Source organism: Geotrypetes seraphini, chromosome 5 (genome assembly GCF_902459505.1).
Source record: "Geotrypetes seraphini chromosome 5, aGeoSer1.1, whole genome shotgun sequence".
Classification (NCBI taxonomy): domain Eukaryota; kingdom Metazoa; phylum Chordata; class Amphibia; order Gymnophiona; family Dermophiidae; genus Geotrypetes; species Geotrypetes seraphini.
In genome coordinates this window covers 178,110,977-178,135,308 of record NC_047088.1, presented here as the reverse complement: position 1 = coordinate 178,135,308, position 24,332 = coordinate 178,110,977, and the positions used below count along the sequence as shown (strand labels likewise).

The 24,332-nt window shown below is 39.3% G+C and overlaps 1 protein-coding gene and 1 long non-coding RNA gene across 2 annotated transcripts in view; both read right to left on the bottom strand.

The window, feature by feature from the left end:
• Positions 1-1,740: 1,740 nt before the first annotated feature.
• MAP10 (microtubule associated protein 10) lies at positions 1,741-4,389 on the bottom strand. Its single transcript, XM_033944117.1, has one exon. The coding sequence runs from the start codon at positions 4,387-4,389 to the stop codon at positions 2,362-2,364; it is 2,028 nt and encodes a 675-aa protein (XP_033800008.1). The 3' UTR covers positions 1,741-2,361.
• Positions 4,390-12,954: 8,565 nt separating this feature from the next.
• Positions 12,955-24,332, bottom strand: part of LOC117360531 — a 66,675-nt gene continuing 55,297 nt past the window's right edge. The window contains exon 3 of the long non-coding RNA XR_004539440.1: positions 12,955-13,245. This is a non-coding gene — a long non-coding RNA (uncharacterized LOC117360531). The remainder of the gene's footprint in view (positions 13,246-24,332) is intronic.

Sequence of the window (24,332 nt, the reverse complement as noted above, 5' to 3'; positions counted from 1 at the left end):
GGCAGGGCATTCTACAAGCTTGGCCTGCCACTGAAATTGTTGACCTCTGTGTCATCCTATAGTGTGTCTCTCCAAGTGCCTCAATTGATAGTTGCATTTCAGATTGAGATCTCAAAACTCTAGGAGGAGCATACTGTTTCAACACTTGAATTAAATACCAGGGAGCCACCCCATAGATCACCTGGTGCACAATTGTCAAAACCTTATACTCAGTTCTCATCTCAATCGGCAACCAATGCAACTGTTTCAACACTGGACTGATATGCTCATTCCAGTCCGCTCCAGCGATCATTCTTACTGCAGCGTTCTGAATGATTTGTAGTGCTCTGATCTTAACTTTCACAACGCCCATCAACAATGAATTGCAAAAATCCAATTTTGTCACAACCATATTTTGTACTACAGTCCGGAAATCAGTAATGGACAGCATCGTTTGGTCAATTGTTCCCGTAATTATGTTTATTTTATTAACTAGACTATTTTTATTGATTAATGTACACCGCCTAGAAGTCTGATTAGGCGGTCTAATAAATTTTTAAATAAACTTGAATCCTAATTGAAAAAAATCTCCTTTAATAACATGCATAATGTGTGCCTGCATCATAAGATCTGCATCTAATTGCATCCCTGACATCAGGAGAAATAGGAAACGCCTCAATTTGCACTTTCAAACTATAATTCATCATTCCCTATGAACATTTTAGTACATGGATGCCCAAATTGTTTTCATATGGATCAAAGAAGAACATTTGAGTCAGTTATAATAAAATAATTCTGTCAATTGTAGAGAATAGAGAAATCTAGAACAATACTATCTCATCTTCAAGGGAACAGTCACTGCAAATGATTTCACAGGAGAATGCACCATCTACTAAGAACAATGGAAGGGATAAGAAAAGGAATTGATCACACTATTTACCAGAAATAAACCAGATATACGGTATAATAGTACTGTGCATGGTTCCTCTGGGTACACACCTGCATTCCTGTTTTTGAAAGTGGGAAACTCTACTTCCTTACAAAGAATGGTATAATGGCAACAAATACAATGATAATGATATGGTAAATGAATGGTTAACAAAACATCAAATTAAGAGAAGTCAGAGCCTGGGCTAAGAAGAGATGTGAAGAGAGTGGCCTGAAGATAGCATATGATCAGCATTCATGTGATGTAGGCAGATTCTTGAGCCTGGTGATTGGATATTGACAAGAAAACAAGGTTTTCCTGGATGTCAAAAAAAGTCAAAACATTTGGGAAGAAATACCTGATAAAGTAACTGAAAAAGTGGGAACTTATAATAACATTTATAAAATTCAGGACAGGGATGGGAAAACTATAGTGGTACACAGGAACCAGTTAAAAAATAAGTTACTTGTGAGCTAATGAATGAGGAGCTCGTAGCATATGAAGATTTGGATAACAATGTGAATGAGCAGCTGCTGATGAAGGAGATGAAACTGAATGTGAAAAACCTGAAACATCTTGTTTAATAATATCAACTGAGACATCTCCTTTTGTAGAAGGTATGACAGAGCATTTAATGTGTACTATGCTGAAGACAGAGGAAACAACATCTGATGTTCAGATTTGAATTTCTTATAGAGAAAATATGGGAAAGTTACCCAATTATTTAATTTTGTAGTAATATTTGTCAAATATTCTATGACACAACTCGGAAAATAATCTTCTCAGCTACAACTCCCACCCTTTGGAATGCCCTCCCTTTTATTTTGCAGTAATATTCATCAAATATTTTATGACACAACTTAGAAAACTATCTTTTCAGTTACAGCTTTGGAATGCCCTCCCTCACTACCTTAGAAAAGACACTTGTTAAACTTTAAATCCAATCTTAAGACATTTTTGTATAATGATGTTTTCATCACATGATTCCATCAATCAAACTTTATGCCAGACATATGCCCCAACTCCTACTGTTTCTCTCCCTTTTCTTTGATAGGAAACTATTGTAGCCAGCGTCTCCTCCCCACCTCTTGTAACACGTCTTTGTACAATGTCAGTATCTTTTTTGGCCCTTTATTTAATGTGCTTTTATTCTTTTTTGACTTGCTTTTGAATTTATATGTACTGTATGTACACTGCCTAGACTGCTAGATAGGTGCTATATCAAAATAAAAATAAACTTGAAACTTGAAGAGGGAGGGATGATGGTATATTTTTAAAAATGTTTTGTTATATGCTCGTTTTTTAATTTTTTTTTTTCTTCCTGAATTCATACACATGCTGGCTTCTGAATCACTACTAAATGTTTTTCTTTTGGGTTAACAACTACTATCTTTGGGAAGTTGTCAAGAGGTTCTTTATATATGAAGGGGAATGGTGGTATGAAGTGAGTCACTTCAACTCTCTTGGCTTGCAATAAAATCATCAGAATATATTACCTCAGGGCTGCTTGACAAACTGTTATTTGGATTCTCTTTAAATCCAACTGATCTGAAAGAAGCAAACTCCCCACCGGTGTTACCATGATCATGAATGGTATTTATGTTCTTACTGACAATGGTATCACCAATACCAAAGTCCTGGGCTACAGGTTGTGGTAGCAACATTTTACCATTCCTTTTATTTTCTCTGAAATGTTCTGGATCAACTTGGGATTTTTCCAATGAGCACAAGTTGGCATTATCTTCCAGGCAATTATTACTCATAGCTTTTTTAACATGATCATTCAGGCCATGTTCTGTAATATGATTTTGAGGGAGAAGTTTTATTCCATTTTTATTCATACTGCTTTTCATTAAAGGCTCAATTTTCTCATCAAATGATCTATTTGGATAGGAAATTCTTCCATTGCCAGATCTATATGACTGTATGTGTGTTGAAGAATGCTTAGAGAGTTTCTCTGTTGGCAAGTTACCTCTATTCCTTCTCTTCTTCAATTTCAGCATTTCTTGTTGTTTCTTCCTATATTGCTCTCTGCGTTCATGTACAATTAGCATATCTGGGTTTTTCTGCTGTAAGCGCAATTTTAGTGTATTTGTCAGTCCATAAAGTAATTTTTTTGTTGAATGTCCATGGCCTTTAGTCTCACTGCTCTTCTTGGGTTCTGTAATTTTCTTAGCTTCTTTTTGAGGATTCTTTGAAAGTGATGTGTCTAGTTTCAAAACATCAGCAATTTTGTGCTTGGGACTAGAAGACTTTTTATCTTTCTCAGGGAACTCTAATTTGTCACTTTCTGTCTGTAATTTAGACTGAATTTGGGATTCTCTGGAACCCTCCTTGTTGCTCACACTTCTGTATAACCATGCCAGCTGGGGGTGCACACCAGTACTATCTGCAACTGGCTGATTGCTTAACAGAGAGAGCTCCACCAACAAGGCATTGAGCAATGGAAACTGTTTTATATTGTGTCTCAGATCAGGGGGTGCTGGATGAGGCTGCTGAGATCTCAATCTATGGTCCTCTTCAGTTCTTGCAGGAGTTGACTTCATGGGGTGTATTAGAAACTCTTCTTTCAAAACAGTTCCTTCAATTAGCACTGGATCTTCTTTGGTTATATGTCTGTATTGCAAAGGCAGCTCTTTTTTAGGTTCCAGGGTGCCTGAGCAGTAGAAGAGAGGAGGCGGACAAAACACATTAGCTCCAATCTCGAGATCAGTCTCAGACAAACTCTTGCTGGACTTTCCCAGGAGCAATTGTGTCTGGGTGGACATAGAAGCTTTTTTGCAGGGTGATGGAGCAGCATCAGTCTCTGTGACTACCAGAAGCTGTGGCTCCTCAGGTCTTTCAAGAGGCAGAGGCTTTAAGATGAACCCATTCCCAGTGGGGAGCACACTGCCTTTATCCGCTGCTGTCACACCAATGGTCACTTGTTTTTCCCCACTTAGTAGCTCTAGGCTGCTGCACGGAGGCAAGTGTGGCAGCAGATTGGATCCCAAGTTCAGCAGCCTGTAGGCGAGCGCAAGCTGCCCCACCTCACATCCCATGAGGTCGCATAAAGCATGGGTCCCCCGGTGCTCAGAAATGCTGGCTAGACTCAAGGAAGCACTAGCAAGCAGGTGCGGCAGCTGGCCCCCGAGCAGCAACAGCATGGTGTACAGTGGCACATGGCTTAGGTGTGCATGTAATATCTGCATACCCATGCGGAAAATGCATGACTTGCCCCTGCCAAAGATCACATTCAACAATGGTGCTTGGGGGCCTTCAACAGCATTTTGTGGCTTAGGAGGATAGACAAACAGTGTGGGGAAGTCCAAAAGACGGAAGGCTACGCAGAGCTGCAGTGCTAATGGTGTTCTTTTACCCTTCGTGTGTCCAGGTAGAAGTGGTTGCAGCAGGTCACGATTGATGCAGACAGACTCCACTAGTAACTCTAGGCAGAAAAGACTTTCTGCGTATTTACCATCTGCCATCTCTTCCTTTTCCATGAATTTCCCAATGAATGAATTCCTAGGCTTGTAATGCTGTCAGGTCCCATATAAACTTCCCCTCATGAAAAAGAAAGGAGAAGAAAGCAGAAAGCTCAGCAGGGCAAACACAATGGAACATTTGAGTACAAGCATGTGCATGCTTGCTGGTTGCCTTGGCAACCGGTATGAACATTCTTACAGCAGGTGTGTCTGGCAGTTGGGTGAATAATGCTGAGAAAGAAGATGTGTGACTGTGAACTGAGAATGAAGAAAAGATTTCAAATGTTTTAAGAGATTCGTTAGTAATGTTATATAGTTAAACATTTGAAATCTGCTGTATTTTGGCTTCAGGAGACAGTGTGACTGTTTATGAGGCATTGTGGAATATTACATTAAAAGTTTTAAAAATAAAACTGCCCATAAAGAGAAAGAAAACAAGGGATAGGTCGAAACTTTATGGGTCTGATGCTCTACATTTGAACCTGCTAGGCTAAAACGGGATTGGCAGTTGACACTGGAATATGACTGGTAAGCGCTGTTTTTAGAGTAGTATTGGGGACAATATTTCAGTTTACCTTAACAAGAACACTGTCACTAAGCAGGAGTGTTGGCTTAAATGAAAAGGGCAGCACAACAAAGAAAAATGGAGAGACCCAATGATCCACAGTGAAAACAATCCACCGATGAAAACAAAAACTGTGGATACAGATGTTCTGGAGATAATTTATTAAACACTGACATATAAAACCATGAAAATTAAATTAAAAAAGTATAATGATAAAAATACTGTGATAAAAATCCAACCGGACCCTTCCTCAGGTGTCCAATGGTTTGCAACCTCACATATAAAGAATTGGACTGAAAACAGTCTATTGTCTTTAAACATGTGAGCAAAGAACACCTCAGACAAGCTGAAGTAGCAAAAAAAATGCTAAGGTTGCAAACCATTGGACACCTGAGGAAGGTGTGTTCGCCGAAACACAGACCGTGTAGGATCCGGTTGGATTTTTATCACAGTATTTTTTTATCATTGTACTTTTTTAATTGAATTTTCATGGTTATATATGTCAGTGCTTAATAAATTATCTCCAGAACATCTGTATCCACAGTTTTTGTTTTAATGAAAAGGATGCCATAACTTCTGTATTGTCCCTATGATTCATATAATTGCTAATTAAAAGGAAGAACTCTTTTGTTGATAGAAGAACTTCAAGATTAAGGTAGAATAGAAATCAATAAATGCAATGCAATATAATGTTTTAGTTATTGTTGCAAGGAATATGGAGGAAGAGTGTGAAGTTAGAAATAGTGTACCCATGAAACTCCTGGTCTAACTTGTTACAGTATGATAATTTTACAATATTGAATTATAATGGAGTGCCTGAACAGATACTGAGTAACAAAGTCAATCAAAACCTACCTTTTTGACCAAATTCCTCTAACTTCTCCCCCCCTCTTACTAGCCTCCTCCTCCAATTCTGATTTACCTCCAGACTCTCCGACTCCTCCAATCCTGTTAGCCACGAAATGACTTAACAAAATGGATCACTCGATCTAACTAATTATCCCTTCTTCATTACTCCCCATACTAAATGCCTCTGCTTTGCCTTATCGAACACTGCAGTATGTATCACCGCCGTATGTAACACTGCTTTATGTAATATCGCTGTATGTAACTTACAGCAAATATAACCTAGCTGTAAAAATTAACTTCACTGTAAATGCAGCGTCGCCAAAAATATAACTTCGCTGTAAATGTACAGTCTCTTCATCTGTTAACCGCATAGAACTTCCATGGTAATGCGGTATACAAGAATAAAGTTATTATTATTTGAACAATCACAAGATAGCATGTGCACTATGTGCCAAAGGAAAAACCTTTTTGGAGGAGTTTGGAATAGGGATTACTATTGCTTCTTTGTGGATGATACCAAAATCTGAAATAGAGTAGACACCCTACCGTATGGGGTATGTCACCTGACTATCTTTACCCCCACTTCAACCTGAACTATAATAATAAGAGCTCCCGCAGAATAACTATGTTCGCTTTCCCCTCACTGAAAGCATGTCATCTTAAAAGATTCCTTGAACGAACCTTCTCTTTTCAAGCGGCCAAACTAAACTCATGGCTCGCCCAAATTATACTTGACGCCTCTTCATACCTCCACTTTAGAAAAAAGCTCAAAACTCTACTTTTCAATGGACCAAATCCTTAATGCTCCCCTCTTCCGCCTTAACGCTCCCCCTCTCCTCATTAGAAAACAGATCGAATTCCCTCCTCTGCATCAGACCAAATCCTCCTCTTCCCCCCCTCAACACGGCCCACCTTTCTTTACTTTTTCCCCCTCCTCCCCCTCCCAATGATCCCTGTCCCCTTCTCTCTTACAATATGCTTGGCTCCCCCTTCTCACAAATTCTATTGAACTCTTTTACGGTAAATACCATATATGCTCTGTATTAGTCCTTCCTTACTTAAATTGTCAATGTAAACTAGTTTGACCCTTCGATTGACTTGTTATGTACTTCTTTTTCAACTGCACTGTATGTAACCCATCTATTTGTTGTGAACCGCCTAGAACTCCCTGGGTATGGCGGTATACAAAAAATAAAATTATTATTATTATTATTATTAGATTGTATAAATAACATGAAGAAAGACCTAGCAAAGCTTGAAGAATGGTCTGAAATTTGACAGCTAAAATTGAATGCTAAGAAATGCAAGGTCATGCATTTGGGCTGCAAAAACATGAAGGAATAGTACAGTTTAGGGAATGAAGAACTTGTGTGCATAACAGAAGAGAATGAAGAACTTATGTGCATGACAGAAGACCTTTTTAAAGTGGCCAAATAGGTTGAAAAGGTGATGGTGAAAGCTAAAAGGATGCTAGGATGCATAGGAAGAGGTATAGCTAGTAGGATAAAGGAGGTATTGATGTCCCTGTCTAAGACTCTGGTGAGACCTCCATTTAGAATATTGTGTACAATTCTGGAGACCACATCTTCACAAAGATATAAAAAGGATGGAGTCGGTCCAAAGGAAGGCTACTAAAATGGTGCATGGTATTTATCATAAGGCATTTGGGGACAGACTTAAAGATCTCAATATGTATACTTTGGGTTTGGGGTTGGGATGGGAATATGTATCATATGGTCATGGGAATATTGATAAAGAGGGAGGTATTTATTTTTATTTTATAAGAATATATGATTGTAATTACAAGTGATTTGTGAAAATTGTTTTATTATTTATAATTCACTTGATGTAAGAATTAAAAATGAATAAAGATTTATATAAAAAAAAAAAAAGGATACTTTGGAGGAAAGGGGAGAGAGATGAAGAAACATTTAAATACCTACGTGGCATAAATGTTCATTAGTTGAGTTTCATATGAAAGGAAGCTCTGGAATGAGACAGTATAGGATGAAGTTAAGAGGTGATAGGCTCAGGAGTAATCTAAGGAAATACTTTTTTACATAAAGGATGGTAGATGTGTGGAACAGTCTCCCAGAAGAGGTGGTGGAGACCAAGACTATGTCTGAATTCAAGAGGGTGTGGGATAGGCACGTGGGATATCTTAAAGAGAGAATGGTTACTGTGGATGGTTAGATTGGATTGGCCATTTGGTCTTTATCTGCCTTCATGTTCCTATGTTTCTAACCTTTATTTTCTTAGGGTAGGTGCAGCTATAATATGAGCAGTGTTCAATCATTTATCCACCTCAGTAGGAAATAAATTAATTTTCAAAAGATTTTTGTTTTATTTTTTCAACATAGTCCCCTGATAGCTCCATATACTTCATCTACTTTTCCTGCAATGACTTTAACCCCTTCAAAAAGAATTCTTTGGTTTGACCTTCACACCAGGATGTCTTTATCACTTGAAAACTGCTATCCACAGAGAGATTTCTTCAAAACTTGTAAGAAGAAATAATCCGAGGGAGCCAGGTCAGGATTGTAGGGTGGATGGTTCGGTTGCTGAAACCCACATTCTCGGATGGTAGCCTGTGATTGTTGTGACATGTATACTGGCACATGGTCATGAAGACGCAGCACGCCTGCTGTGAGTTTTCCTCATCTTTTCTCCTTGATTGACTTCTGCAAAGCAATCATTGTGTTGGTGTAACTCTCCACAGTTATGGTCATCTTGTGTGGCATGAACCAGAAGAAAAAGTCCTTCATCCCAGAAGACAGTTGCCATGATTTTGCCTGCAGATTTTTCTATCTTGAACTTTTTTGGGGTGGGGGATTACTTGTGTTTCTAACGCATTGACTCCACTTTGAACTCAGGATCTCTGAAATTGACCCAAGTCTCATCTCCAGTCACCAAAAGAAAAAATTTCACTTGGTCTTCACAGAGCCATCTCCAAGTTCTATTGACAGCAATGGAGCCTCATGGCCTTCTGACAGGGCATCAACATTCTTGGAACCTATTTTGTACTAACCTTGGACATGCCCAACTTTTCATGAATTATTTTCTAAACTGTACCTGCCAAGATGCCCATTTCTTCATCTATTCGGGAAACCTTAATTTGTCTGTCTGATAAAATTAAATTGTCTTTCTTGTACATTTTTGTGGAAGTTTCTTCCACAGGTCATCCAGTGTGAAGGTCATCTTCAAAGGACTCTTTGCCCCATTTAAACTGCTTGCTCCAAAAATTTTACTTTGTAGGATGATGGGGCATACCATAAACTGCAATTGTGCATTCATGGATCTCCTTTGGCTTTTTCTCTTTTGTGAAAAATTTTATCACTGAATGATACTCCAAATCTAGCAGTTTATTATTTTATTTGTACAAGGATTCTCCTGACATCCTGTCTCTTGGAATGTTACACTCACACTGAGCCACAACTGTGCATGAGTAACCTTGAAACATGTTACAACATGCACAGACTATGTTACAACACAGTTGCTACTTTCTTTCATACTCAGGTAGATAAATTATTGAATACCTCTCATCTAATCTGGTATCCCAAAGGTATCTGCAGAAAAGAATTCAAAGCTCCAATACTACAAGAACTTCCCTAAGTTCCTTCAGCCCCCTCGGATGTACAACATTCAGCCCCATCGCTTTGTCTACTTTTATTTTAGCTAGCTCCTCGTGAACACAACCCTCTGAAAATCGATCAGCGTCTATTACTCCTCCATCCCTATTCACGTTTGTCTCCCAGCACTTCAACTGTGAACACAGAAGTATTTGTTAAACAATTTGGCCTTTTTTTTAATCAGCTTCTACATATTCCTTCCCTTCACCTTTGAATTTCACAATGCCACTTTTGCACTTCTTCCTATCTCTAATATATCTAAAAAATGTCTTGCCTCCCCATTTTACTGTGTCAGCTATTTTTTCTTCCATTTGCATCTTTGCTTTCCTTACTACACGACCAGCCTCTCTTAACTTTTCCAGATATTTTTGCCTTTCTTCCTCTTTCTGCAATCTTTTGTAGTTTATGAAATCTAACCTCTTATTCCTTACCTTCTCAGCTACTACTTGACAAATTAAAGTTTAGCAGTGCTTCCAAAGGAAACTGAACTAACACCTTGTTAATAAAATGAGCCTCAGACATTATAGCAGGACTTCAAAGTCACTGCTGACTCAAGAAGCCATAATCGACTCAAAGTTTGTAAATCACAGGCTCCTCTTACCAACAGGGGGAAGCACAGTAAAAAAAAACAAACCTCAATGGATAACAACCAATTGAGAAAAACCTGCGCTTCTAACCTACCCAAAGGCAGAGCACAAACTAAGTTCATACGCTTCCAGTGACAAACACTGCAAACTGGACGTAGTAGTCAAAACAAATGCTCATAAGAACATAAGATTTGCCGTTGCTGGGTCACAAATGCTCTTCTTGTACTTAGCTCAAAAAAGCTGACATCACATCGTCCTCTGGGATCCAAACGGTACTCACACCACGCTGTTCCAAACACATAATTGTAATCCAACTTAGAGCAAGAGAGCAGTTCATAGTTCCCTTCTCTCAACAAGAACCTTGTTTCACCTTGTGGATCCCAGAGGAAGATGTAATGTCAGCTTTAATCAGTATGTGGTCTTAAAGTTGGGTATCCCATTAATTGTGGAGATAACAGTGCTCACATTTCTGAACATCAAACTGAGATGGTTTAAATGGAATCTAGATTTCTGAATGAAAATGTTGATAAATGGGTGAGTGTAAGCAATCAGGCCTGCTCTGCCAAAAAATGATAACTTTGAAGCAGATTTGGTAGTTCATTTGCTTGTTCAGTTTTGTGTGTGAGCTTACACTGATGGCAGAGTATTTTCCAGATGACAGAGCTGGTTGATGATGATGTAATGTCAACAACCTCCCTCTGAAAATACAAGAGAGGCAGGAGATTTGTGATATAATAACAGCAAAACAGTAAAACCATGGTTTTGCTTGGCATCTCTGCAATGAACTTAGGCCCAGATTCTCTATAGGGTGCCGATATCAGCAGCTGCATAAAAGCGGCCATCACTCGCGTGTCAATTACACAATGGTGCCCTATAGAATTTTGCCTCCATGAAAGATATGTGTTGGAAATGTAGGCCAGGATTTTCTGAGCCTACATTTTCAGCACCTATCTTTGTCATGAATCCCGGCTACATAGGCATTTAGGCCACCTAATGCCACTTCCAATGTTAGCAGTGCCTATAGTGGCATTAGGCAGCCTAAAGAACCTACATAGGTACAATTCTAGCATGTAATATTTAGGCACCAGTAAGCACTTTTAACATTGCATTTTTTTGCCATTTTAAATGGCATTTGTTAACTTAGGCACCGGTAGGGCACCTACTGGCACCTAAGTTTAGGCACCATTTCTAGAATTTCCCCCTTATTGCCTTTTGCCTCGGAAATATTGGGGATGCAGAATCCAATATACATTAGCATGGGGCATCTGAGGGGCCCCTGAAAAGTTCTCAGCCCAACCTAGAAGAAAATGATGTGGAGCCATGAAGCTTGCAAGTTATTCCACACTTTTCTCGACACTTTTTTGTTTCAGTGATATGAAATGAAAAGTATTGAGAAAAGTGTGGAATAACGTGCAAGTTTCATGGCTCCACATCTTTCACTTCTTGGTTGGACTGAGAACTTTTCAGCGGCCCCTCATATTTCCTGCATTACAAATAGGCACTTCACTTATATTTGAGCATAAGAGGACCACAGTTTTTACCTGTTATGTTTCATTTTTTTAACGAACTGTAAACCGAGTCGAGCTCCTTAGGTAGTAAATTCGGTATATAAAATGAAGATTAGATTAGATTATTAATAATAATAATAACTTTATTTTTGTATACCGCAATACCACTAAACAGTTCAGAGCAGACCAACTTCCTTCTGCTATTGCAGAGTTTGCCAGGTCATTTAGCTTAGACTATTGCCCTCTAAACGCACCCACACAGAGATGTATGTCTGATTTTCCAGCATATACTTTTCTAGTCAAACAATACATATACTGTACTGTAGTTCTGAAAATCCAACACTGTTGCTTCCCCAAGAAATATTGCCAATGAATGACAATCAAATTGCACGTGTCATAAAAGTGTGCCATTTGTTTTTGTATTGAGCAGTCAGCAGTTTTACTGGGGACATGATTTTGAATATTGCCCAGTACATTTTTTTTACAGAAGTTGTTAAGCTTATTTTAGAAAATGGTAATGATCCCATTTTCACATGAAAAATTCATATAACATGATCTAGGGTTTGCTGAGAATTTGTTGTGGCATTTCGTGACAGCTTTGCTGTTGTATGGTATAACTCATACTCCTTGAAAGAATAATAGGTTTTTTTTTTTAAAGTCAGTTTACTATGATGCCACTTAATACCATGCAGTGTCTCAAAATATCAACTAGAACTTGTCAGCACTGAATTTTCTAATTACAATACCTGTCTATTATCAGTCAGATAGAAAGCAAAGATAATTTGCTCAAAGGAGACAAAAATAATCATTGGAAAAAATAAGATGTGGCAAACAATTTTAAGTTCAGGTTGAGTGGAAACAATTGAGATAAATATTTTAAAGTTAAATCCAGTGGTTTGTTAAAAACTTATAGTGTACTCCATTTAATATTATAATAAAAAAAAAGTATATTTTCTACTGTTATAGTAGACATTCTATTACACAGGAATTGGGCTGTGTCACATTTGCCAGGTAGGAATTCCTACTGTCTAATTATAAAAGGTGTTCTGTTATAATTACTCCTTTAAGAATTCAGTTGTAATAGAAAAGTGTTCAAAAAACATGCAGGTTTTCATTTATCTGCAAAAGCTGAGGGCCCAATATTTAAAAAATAATTGTGCCCTATTTTCAACTAAATTTTAATTTTTCATCTGATAATTCATCTCAATTTAGGAGTTTGAAAGTTATGAGGTACATAATATTAATAATAAAAAAGTCTAAAAACCTGCCTAAATCGGCACTTGGATGATCAAAAAGACAAGTTGTCCAAGTACCGTGGAACAGGGTTTTAGACATATCTAAAATCAGCTTAGGCCTTTTCCCTGCTGTGCGCCCAGAGTGAAAAGGAGCATTTTTGAAGGAGTGGGTAAGGTGGGTGGCAGGTGGCAGGTGGGAGGTGGAAGGTAGGCGAACCTACACTTAGTGGTCCGGTAGCCATAATCGAAAAGTTTGACAGGTTGCCTAGATGGAACTTATATGTTTTGACTTAGACCAAGAAGGCAGTGCAGGCAAATCTCTCTCATGCATATTTATTGTGGATAACCTGAAAACCTGGCCTGCCAGTAGATCTTGAAGACCGGACTTGGACAGCCCTGACATAGAGTGTCACTTCCAGTGAGTCAGGTGGAAATCACAGGAAGGAATCTGCCACGTTCATGGTGGTTTTAACACGGAGACAGTAGCTGCACTGAGAAAGTCTGCAAGACACAAAAAGTAAGATAAAAACTCAAACAAATTCACTAGAAGTAAGTAATAATAGGTCCCAAAAGACAGCAGCATGAATCCTTTAAATATCAGGCCCTGGGTATATTGCAGAATTACATCTGCCTGAAATCAGTGTCTGAAATCACTACTACCCCTCCATCATAGCCACTGTCCTGAGTTTTGCCTTGCAATTAAGGCTGGATTCTGTAAACAGTGTTATTATCGGCGGCCACCTAATAAACGTCCACCAATTGCAGGTCAATCATCCAACGGTAACATTTATAGAATTGCAGTTGTCATCAAAGGTAGGCGCCAGAAATGTAGGCCAAGGTTTTAAAGGCCTACATTTCTGGCACCTATCTTTGACAATCATGTTTATGGAGGCACCTTAGAGAGCCTAAGGTCATTTTCGGCATTAACCACACCTACTTTAACCATAGGCATTCTAAGGCATTTCCGTGGACACAATGAAGGCACCATTTTCTAGGCACCTACATTTTTAAAAAAACAATATTTTAATTGTTTATAAATGGCAGCATTTATAGAATACTAGTCTTATATCCCGTTACATTAACGGGTGCTATAATATATGTGTGTGTGTCTGTCTTTATTTCTTTCTCTCTCTCTCTCTCTTCTTAGCCGCTTTCTTTTTTTCTGTCTTTCTTTTTCCTTGGCTGTCCATCACCACCCCTTGCCTGCTCCCCCTGTCCATTGTCCCTTCCTTTTACCTCCCCTGTGTCCACCACTACCCCTTCACTGCTCTCCTTATGCAGCAGCAGCCCTTCTCTCTTTGTTTTACCTCCCCCCTGTCCAGCAGCACCTCTTTCCTACTCCCCCTGTCCAACATTAAGCCTCTGTTCCTTTTTCTTCACCCCCCGTCCATCAGCACCTCTTTCCTTCTCCCCCTGTCCAGCAGTAGGCATCCCTTCCTTTTTCTCCCCCCCTCCTTCTTATCCCTATGATACACTTACCTTGCTCTGCCCCTGATCAGAGGTTCCCAACAGTTGCACCCATTGGAAAAGTTCCCTCTGCCGCATCCCGCACCCCTCCTGACGTGACTCCCGCTGTCTTTCTTTCTGTCTGTCTCTGACCCTGGCCCCCTTGTCTTTCTGTGTATCTCCCTGCCCCTGTGTCTTTCTTCTTTTCTTTCTGTCTCCCTTCCTCCCTCTGTCTGTCTGAAGCAGCATTCCCTCCCCCTCCATTTCCCTCCCCCCACACCAGTTCCCTGTGCAGCAGCATTAGCGTTTCCTCTACCCCCCTATCCCTCCCCGCGGTCCGGACTATAAACGCGGTCCCGAGTTCTTTGCGGCCCCCCTTCCCTTCCCGTGGGCCCGACTACACATGGAGATTCAAGCAGCATGTGCAGCAGTCTTCAAACGCTGCTTCGGGTCCTTCTACTGCCCTGATTTACTCTGGCACTTCCCTGATGACATCATCAGAGATGTGGCAGAGCAAATCAGGGCAGTAGAAGGGCCCAAAGCAGCGTGTGAAGACTGCTGCACACAGCTGCTTAAATCACCAGTCGGGCCCGCGGGAAGGGAAGGAGGGGTGGCAAGGGACTTGGGTCCCGGGCAGCGGAAAGTTGCTGGGCTCCTCAGTGGAGGCGTTGAGCGGCCGCAATCCCCCCCCTCCCAGACCCTCCCCCATGCTGGAGGAATGGAGATCGGCGGCTAGCTGCGGTCCCAACTTGTGGAGGCGATCGGCGGCTGGTGACGTATAAGCGCACATGCGCACTCCTGCGACCACAGACCTACTGATCATGGAAGCACGCAAATAGGAGTGTGCATTCGCGGCTAGCCTTTTATTATATAGGATGGACTTTAGTGACTTATCACCTGAAGGCCACTTTTAATTACCATATATCCCCATCCACTTCTCCTCTGTTTCTTTCCAACATTGCCCTTCCCATATCCCTTTTTATTTTTTATGCACCTAAATTTAAATGCTTAGATGTGAGGTTATTTTTCTTAAACTAGATGTACATATCCATCACTAGCTAGAAGCCTAGACCTGCTGAAAATTGTACTAATAGTTTCCAAAAGTGTGCAAAAGTTTCAGTCGCTGCCCAAATCCATGTTAACAGTTATATGCAAATAATTTCCCCATTAACAGCTAAAGTGCTCTATTAACTGCCAGCTTGCCAGGTTCAGCGGGGTCTCAAATACCTGACATAAATGGGACCGACAGGTTGTTGGATAATCAAAAAGTTAGATGATGCATAAAAAATGGATGAGAGATGAAATAGAAGTATATTGAATGTGTGTTTCAAAAGAGGAAACCAAAGAGGATTGACCCCAAAGTATCCACAGAGAAGAAAATCCAGAAGAAACATCGTCATTCCACAGAGTTTCTTTTGGTTGTTTCAAAAGAGGAATCAGTAAAAAAAGAGTTTAAAACTTAAATATGCCCAAGAATCTTACCTAGCACTGTTGCCTTTTAACGAATGCTAGGTTTTGCAAAACAATGCTAGAGGCTTTAAGCAAGGTGAATACTCCAGTGCTCGTAGGAATTCTATGAGCGTCAGAGAGCATTTACCTCACCAGCCTATGCTAAAAATCCTCTAGTGCCATTTAGTAAAAGGAGGCCTAAAGTGATGCTAGGAAAAAGAAACCCACATGCATCTCAGTGACAAAGTTGTGACATCACAGGGGTATGTAGAATAATCCAAAATATTGAATAAGCAAAGGTCAGATAAGTGGGACTAGTGTATCGAAATCTATAATGTTTGAAGTATAGATTCTTGGGGACTGGTCTGCACATTAGAAAGGAAATAAACTTAATTTCTGTCCTTAACACTGCATATTCTCATATACATTTAAATTTCAACCACTTATCCCTTCAATTTGGTCAGTAAAATTCATCAGATCACAACATGATTCCAGTGTTTGTGCTGACTGGGGTCCTGCAAACACGCATATTGCTTTACAGAGATTTAATTCAAGGTTGCTAGGAAATGAACAATTTAAAACTTGAATTAAAAAGCTATTAGGGAGATTTTGAGCACAATACTGGTGAAAGCACCTCTCTGACAACCAGATGGGATGCGTTAAAAGTCATCCTTCATGGTAGGATTTATGAGTTGTTATGCTCATAAAAGAAAATTGGAGAGACAAAAATGTTGCCAACTTGAAAAACAAATTTCTCAATTAGAAAAACAACATATTAATAGAGGAGATAATGCTTCACTGCTCCAGTTGCAGAATATAAAATGGGAGAGCTGAGAAAGAATATGAATGCTGTGCTGAGAAAGAATAAGGTTCACTGAGTCCAGCATGCTGTCTCTGACAGTAGCCTGTCCAGGTTACAAGTATCGTGCAAATCCCAAAAATTAAATCTTTGTCTTATAGTTCATTTCCAGGGATGAGCAATGGCTCTCACAAGTGTATCCGGATCAGAATATATTACAGACATTTCTTCCAGGAACCTGTCTAAATGTCTTTTGAAATAATCTATGTTAGGCACTTGAACTAATCCCTGACAAGAATTCAAATCTTAATTATATATTTTCTGTGATTAAAGCTTTCAATATTTTGGTCATTCTTGTTGAAAAGTTAATAAACCAGACCTTATTTATCATTCCATCCCACACATCTTTTAAAAGCTTCTATTGTATCTCCTGTCAGTCACCTTTTCTAAGTTGAAGAGCCACATTTCTTCATAGGAGAGGTGTCCTAGCCCCTTTGTCATTTTTTCATCTTTCTCTGAATCTTTTCTAGTTCTATTATATGCCTTTTTCAGATATGGCAACCAGATCCACATCCAGTATCCAATGAGCAGTCATATTGTTGACTTAGATTCACTCTGTATGTGTAAATTTAGGATGAACAAACTGTATTAAATGTATGTCAATTTGTAATCCATTTTAACTATGGGCTCCTTTTACTACGGTGCACTAGCGTTTTTAGCACGCGCTAACCCTACGCTACATGAAAAATACTAACGCAAGCTCTATGGAGGTGTTAGTGTGTAGCACGCATGCTAAAACCGCTAACGCACCTTAGTAAAAGGAGCCCTATATCTTTATGTAACCCATTCTGAGCTCACTGGGGATAACAGAAAATAAAATGAATTAAATAAATAAATTATACAGAACGTACATATTTATTCTTACTTGTATTGTTCTTTCCTTTTTGAATGATTCCTGAGCCTAGGGCATTCTAGTTATTGTCATGGCATCTGTGGTATTTGGAATGAAATTTTCAGTACGTATGTTCCCACAGTGACTCCTAGATTCCCATCTTCGTAACCCGTAGCATCTCATATTTATGATATTTAACATCGATTGTCACCAGTAATGAACATTCAATAAGTCATAAGTCTTCCAGTTAGATAATATCAGCCTTAAGACAATGGTAAGAAGAATTTTAAATAATTTCCATAGGCCTGTTTGGGGAAAACCAGGCCTTCACTGTAGTTTTAAAGCACTTAAATGACAGCGCTGTAAATCTTGAGTGAAAAAGGCTATTCCAAGTGGTTAGTGTCACAAAAAAATCCACAGTGTCTAGCAGATTCTAAACAATCACTGGTCTAGGAAGAACTGAGGGTTACTTAAAGAGCAAAGAATTCAAGTTATTGTGTAGGGAATAGTGAGCGAAGCCAAATAAGGTGGCACACCCATTTCATGAGCTTTCAAAAGAGGGATCACAGGACCATATTTATGTGCTTAGCAAAGGAGGCAAATTATAGTGTTTTATACGATTAGAAGCTTTTTCAGATTCACCTGTGAAGTCCCTATGTAAATAATATTATAGTAGTATTATAGAAATGAAAATAGCACATGAATGCATGAAAGGATTAATCAGTTGATGTAAGATGAAAAACCAAATATCACAATGGTTAATATCTAGAGCGTAAAGGAAATCCTGCGACTCTTTACTGACTCGAAATAGTGACTTGACTCGACAGGCTTAATAAGAGTACTAAATAGAGCCTAGATAAGAATAGAATGAGAAGAGAGTTCTGCTATCCAACAAGCAGTTCTTGTCAGGATTTAACACAAATCATCGATGACATAGCCACTGATCAATTGAATTTAAGTAGAATTACAGGTGCATAATTTTTGGGTGATCTGTATTAGAGAAAAAGATCAATAAAATGTAATCTGTATAAAAATTGAAAGACAGAGTCAAATTTTGGCTAAACTGTAGCCAATGGGTTTATAAATGTTACATAAAAGTGAAAGAACTGACTTCCAGAGTATGTCACATGAAGCAGCTTGAGGATGGGATGAAGAACTAGAGAAAACCACTGTGAATGAACTTTCAATCAGAAACAAGAAAAAACAAATAAGAGATGAGCCAGATAACCCTAGCACTGACTATCTAGCTAGGTTAAGAGGAGAGGAGGAAAGTGCCCCCATACCAAGATATTGCGCCGAGGGCCAGTCCGCCTTACTATGCCAATGAGCATAGTCATCCGTATGCCAACATATGTACCAAAGAACCTCTAGAAGACAGCACTAGAAGGCAGAGCCCCATATTATATGCTCTGGTCAGAATCACTCCCCGGTATTCCACAGAGTTCAGTGTAGGCTAGCAGATAGTAGAAAGGATCTCTGAGGAAGAGTAGGGACCAGCCTCCCTCGCCCTCCCTCTTTCCTTTTTCACACAGAGGACCTGAAGAAGGCTACATGACACCTAAATATGCAGATGCAGGAGAAAACAACGTCAGAATAAGCACACTGAGGATATTCACATATGCTCCATAGAAGTCAACTTTTCAGAATTATTTGGGGTACTAACCCCATCATAAACCTCCTTGGACACAGACTGCAACTATGTGGCCAATATTGGAGTGTTGGAGCATCTGTGATTTGACTGCTGTCACCACATTAGACAACATTTGTGCCACATGTTACAGCTACTGTATATTAACCAGTGACTTGCCACAGCGACAGCTCACATTTAATGTATCCCTGTTGAAAGTACACACACAACAGACACAATATGCTACTCTATGCTGCTTCCTCATAATATATCCCCTTCTAAATTTCCCTAAAGTTCCTCTCATTGTTCTCAGGGCTTAGGATATTCGGGAGAGGGGGGCAAAATATCTTATACCCTGCCTCACCCCAAAGCACTACAATAATAAAATAAGAACAGCAAGAATTATGAGAACAATAGAAGTAACCCATGGCTCCATAAAACAGGAAAGGTTATAGCAAAACTGTTATGAGTTATACATTAGTTATACATTAGCAAGTGTGTTTTCTAATATACTGAGAGAGCCACGGTCCCTGTGCCCAACCTCATTCTTTGCCAGGCCTTCATTTTTTAAATCATCAGCACCATCTGGGAGCTCCACAGAAGCTGATAGCTATGTTCCCTCTAAGCTGAGCACGTGAACAATTGCTTATACATTCTAGGTGTATCACTCACAGATTTTATAAAATCACTCACAAAAATACTTGCAAATCTGGGAAAAATTTTTTAGAACTTGTTGCTCACACACACACACACACAAAAATAAAGTTTTTATAACTTGTTGCTTACGTCAAAAAAAAATTTCACACGTCAGGCCAATCCTTAGAGGGAGCATTGTACAGCTGTACCATCCCTAGCCTCCATACCTTCCTCAGGAGTGTGTGAGGAATTTCCTCACTGTCCCGATTTTCTTTTGAAATTAGTATGCCAGCTGCGCTGCATCCAGTTGATTTAAATTTGAGTCACCGCTGTTGGCTTGCGTTGATGTCAAGGAGTCAAAAATCTTGAAGAGGCTTTTAGTGGAGTTTTCTGACTGATTTATGAGGTTCTCATAGTATGTCTTTTTGGCCTTTGATGTTGCCTGTTGATATGGTTTTATTTTTCCTATCCATTGGACGTGGCATTCCTGCATCTGGTTTTTCTTCCAGGCCCTTTCCAGTCACCTGGTTTCTGTTCTTAAGGTAAGTAGTTTGTCAGCCTATCCAAGGCTTTCTTGAAATCAGACACAATCTCTGTCTCTGCCACCTCTACCGTGAGACTGTTCCATGCATCTACCACTCTTTCTGTAAAAAAGTATTTCCTTAGATTACTCCTGAGCCTATCACCTCTTAACTTCATCCTATGCCCTCTCATTCCAGAGCTTCCATTCAAATGAAAGAGACTCAACTTGTGCACATTTACATCACATAGGTATTTAAACGTCTCTATCATATCTCCCCTCTCTCGCCTTTCCTCCAAAGTATATAGATATAGATCTTTAAGTCTGTCCCCATATGCCTTATGACAAAGACCACACACCATTTTAGTAGCCTTCATCTGGACCAATTCCATCCTTTTTATATCTTTTTGAAGGTGTGGCTTCCAGAATTGTACATAATATTCTAAATTTGGTCACACCAGAGTCTTATATAAGGGCATCAATATCTCATTTTCCTACTGGCCATACCTCTCTTTATGCATCCTAGAATCCTTCCTGCTTTCGTCGTCACCTTTTCAACCTGTTTTGCCACCTTAAGATCTTCACATACAATCACACCCAAGTCCCGCTCTTCTGTCATGCACATAAGTTCTTCATCCCTAAACTGTCCCATTCCCTTGGGTTTTTGCAGCCCAAATACTTGACCTTGCATTTCTTAGCATTAAATTTTAGCTGCAAAATTTCAGACCATTCTTCAAGCTTTGCTAGGTCTTTCTTATGTTTTTCATACCATTCTGGGTGTCTTCTCTATTGCAGATTTTAGTATCATGTGCAAAGATGCAAATCTTATGCAATAGCCCTGCAGCAATATCATTTATAAAAATATTTTAAAAAATAGGCCCAAGAACAGAACCTAGAGGCACACCATTGGTAACATCCCTTTCCTCAGAGCAATCTCCATTGATCACTACCTTCTGTTGCCTTCCACTCAATCAGCTCTTGACCCAGGACCTATCCTGAGGGCACTCAATTTATTTATTAGACGTCTCTGTGGAACACTGTCAAAGGCTTTGCTAAAATCTAAATACACCACATCTAGCGTACTTCCTCTATTCAATTATCTGGTCACCTGCATGCTTGATTGCTGATCCCATCCAGCACTAGCCCACTTTTCTTCCCAAACATGTCACCTTTCAGGACTACATCCTAAATATGCACAAGGCTCTTTTCCCATTATAAAATACTGTTGTGTGTTCTCAGATTCTGAGAAGTTGGATGTTGATTTAGCACTTGTAAATGGTACCTAACTTCTATGTGCATATGTTTGTGTCCCACCCATGATGCACCCAGACTCCACTCATATAAAAACACACCTGCAGCCTATTCATTATTGAAGATATGCTTATAAGTATAGAATTGTGCGTAGTCAGATTTTCAGCATTTACATGTTTATGTGCACTCATATTCACATACACAACAGTATTATAGTCATTGATATGTATATCTGATGTGTAAATTAGTGATGTTTGGCTAGTTATTTATTTATGAAATGTATCATTATTAAACATATCTAAGACCATATATAAATCATAAAAACAAAGTATCTCAACTCTTACAACATCATAAAATACAACAAAGGCCATTTTCAAAAGGATGTCTAAATCCAACTTTGGACGTTTCCCTCAAGATACCCAAAATCGGAGATAAACAAAAAGCCATTTTCAAAATCAGCAAAACCATTAGAGGTCCAATTTTATTATGTTTTTTAAAATTGCCTACTTAAACATCATGGATGTCAGGCCGTCAAACCTTAATATGTCTAACTTTATTTGTTATTTTTGACTACAGAAACATCCAAGTGCAAAATGTCCAAATCCAGACCATTTGGTCATGGGAGGAGCTAGTATTATAATGGACTGGGCACACAGACATTCCAGCAGAGTAGTGGGCACTTCTATGAACTTCACATAAAGGGTGCCAGATGTACATTTCACAATATATCCCTTATACTTTATGTTGAGCCCTACAAATCTCCCCCAAAACCTACCATACTCACCTGTCTACCATCCCAACAGCCCTTATAGCTGCAGATGGCATCTATATGGCAGTATAGTAGGATTTTGGTAGGTTTTGGTGGGCTCACACTTTCCACCATAAATGAGCCTGGGTCCTCCTCTCTATGGCTCACTAACCCACTCCCCAGGCTACTTAACACACCTGTATGATGCTTGACTAGGCTTTCCCATGCTAGGTACTGCAGGTCTAGCTCAGAATGTCTAAATTCCATTCAGGATGTCTTTGGGAAAGGTTTGAATATTACCGCAAGATATCCAAGTCTAAGCTTACTCAAAACCCACCCAAATCCCACCCAGAACACACCTTCAACATGCCTCTTTTTGTTTTGGACACATAGCAGCTGGGATGCCTCACAAGACATCCAGAAAGACAGTTTCAAAAGTCAATACTTGGACATCCCAGCAATTAGGGAATCCAAGTGCTAGTTTATGCCATTTAGACATCTGTATTGTTTTTAAAAAATGAGCCCCATAATCATTATCTTCTGCAAAATGACATTATATATTTGTCTACTTACTTCTTTCAATTAATTTCATCACAAAATGCCTCATGGAACAATAGCTGCTTCAAACATGGACAAGAAGCTATATGATATATTTCTAGAGCAAGATTGTTCCACATTGTTGGTTCTGATATAAAACCAACTACAGGAAGTGACATCAGAAGGGAGTCAAGACTGGCAGGAGCAGCGGGTGGTAGATGCTGCTCGCACTGGTGAACATTTCAAGGGGTACATGGGGGGGGGGGAAGAGAGGAGGAGAGGTGCTGGTGCCCTTGCAAAAACAGTGCACAGGGTGGTTTGCCCCCACCCTCCCTTACTATGCCACTGAGTGCACACAATTATCAATAAATGGCTTTTTGTTGCAATTGACAGCCTAGTAAAATTTTAGCATCTTCTTTATAGCAACACCCGTATTATGCTACTGATCATGCATGCTAAATGACCTTAACATGTAGGCAAAGTTTTAAGGCCTCCTATTAAACATTTAGGATGGATGTATTATGCATATTATCATTTTGGCCTGTCTTTATTCATTTTAATTGTTCTTTTATATTGATCAAAAGTAACAGGACCATGCATGTTCCCCATAGAGTCTGCAGTCACATTAAGATCTAAGTGAAGGAAAAATGATGGGAGTTAGAGAAAAGAAGACAGCTGAAATAGAAAGTTGTCAGCTGGAATTCAGCTTTCTGGAGAAACCTTTGTATTAAAATATGCAGTGGACAGCTACATCTTGTCCAGTGATCACATAAAGAGAAAAATTTGCCTCATTCTAACTTGTAGCAATCAGTTGTCTTATTGAGGCTCTGCAGCTCTCTGAGAAGGACATTTAAGAAGTGACTGCTGACACTAGGAAGTGCCAGCTTGAGTAATTTCATCCCTTTCATACTTTAATCAATATCTGTTACAAGAGCAGAAGGTAAAACAGCATCTTTTCCTTTTCTCAGATTCTCTAATACTTTAAAACAGGATCCATAGATTTCTATCATTAAAGCTCGGTGTGTGATATTTTTCTGAAAAGTAGATTCACTGTAAAATTAATGTGTGCCCATTCTTGTCTTTCTCTTCAGGCTTAAACATTAAGATGTGCCTCGTTCTTCTATTTTATAGCTCTGCTCTGAAATGGGAAGTATTCAACACTTTAAGGCATGTTTACAAAAATGCAGCCAGATTTCCCACCTAGTACACATGCAGTGCAAATTTTGAAGTGTGTAAAGTGCAAAGTGAATATGATAAAATGAGGGGGACATAGCAACATCTGTTATGAATTTACCACCCAGGACAGACACTTATCATACGAGCCTACCTTACATGCATCAAAAGATAGTACACTACTTGCTTCAAAAGGTTTCTGCACTTTTCTTTTTTAAACACTACAAGGGCTCATAATCGAAAGTGAAAACATCCAAAAAACAGCCTGTCAGCACTTGGACAAACATTGTCAAAATACGTCCAAGTGCCAATAATAAAACCGGGTTTTGGACATATTTATAAATGACCTAGGCCTTCACAGTGCCGCTGAACAACCAGAGCTAAACAGGGCATTTCAGGAGGAGTGGGAATTGGGCGGGACATGGGCCGGCTTAGACTTAGTCGTACTGCATGTATAACCGAACGTTTTATAACAAAGCATAGACGAAACTTGGATGTTGTGACTTAGAC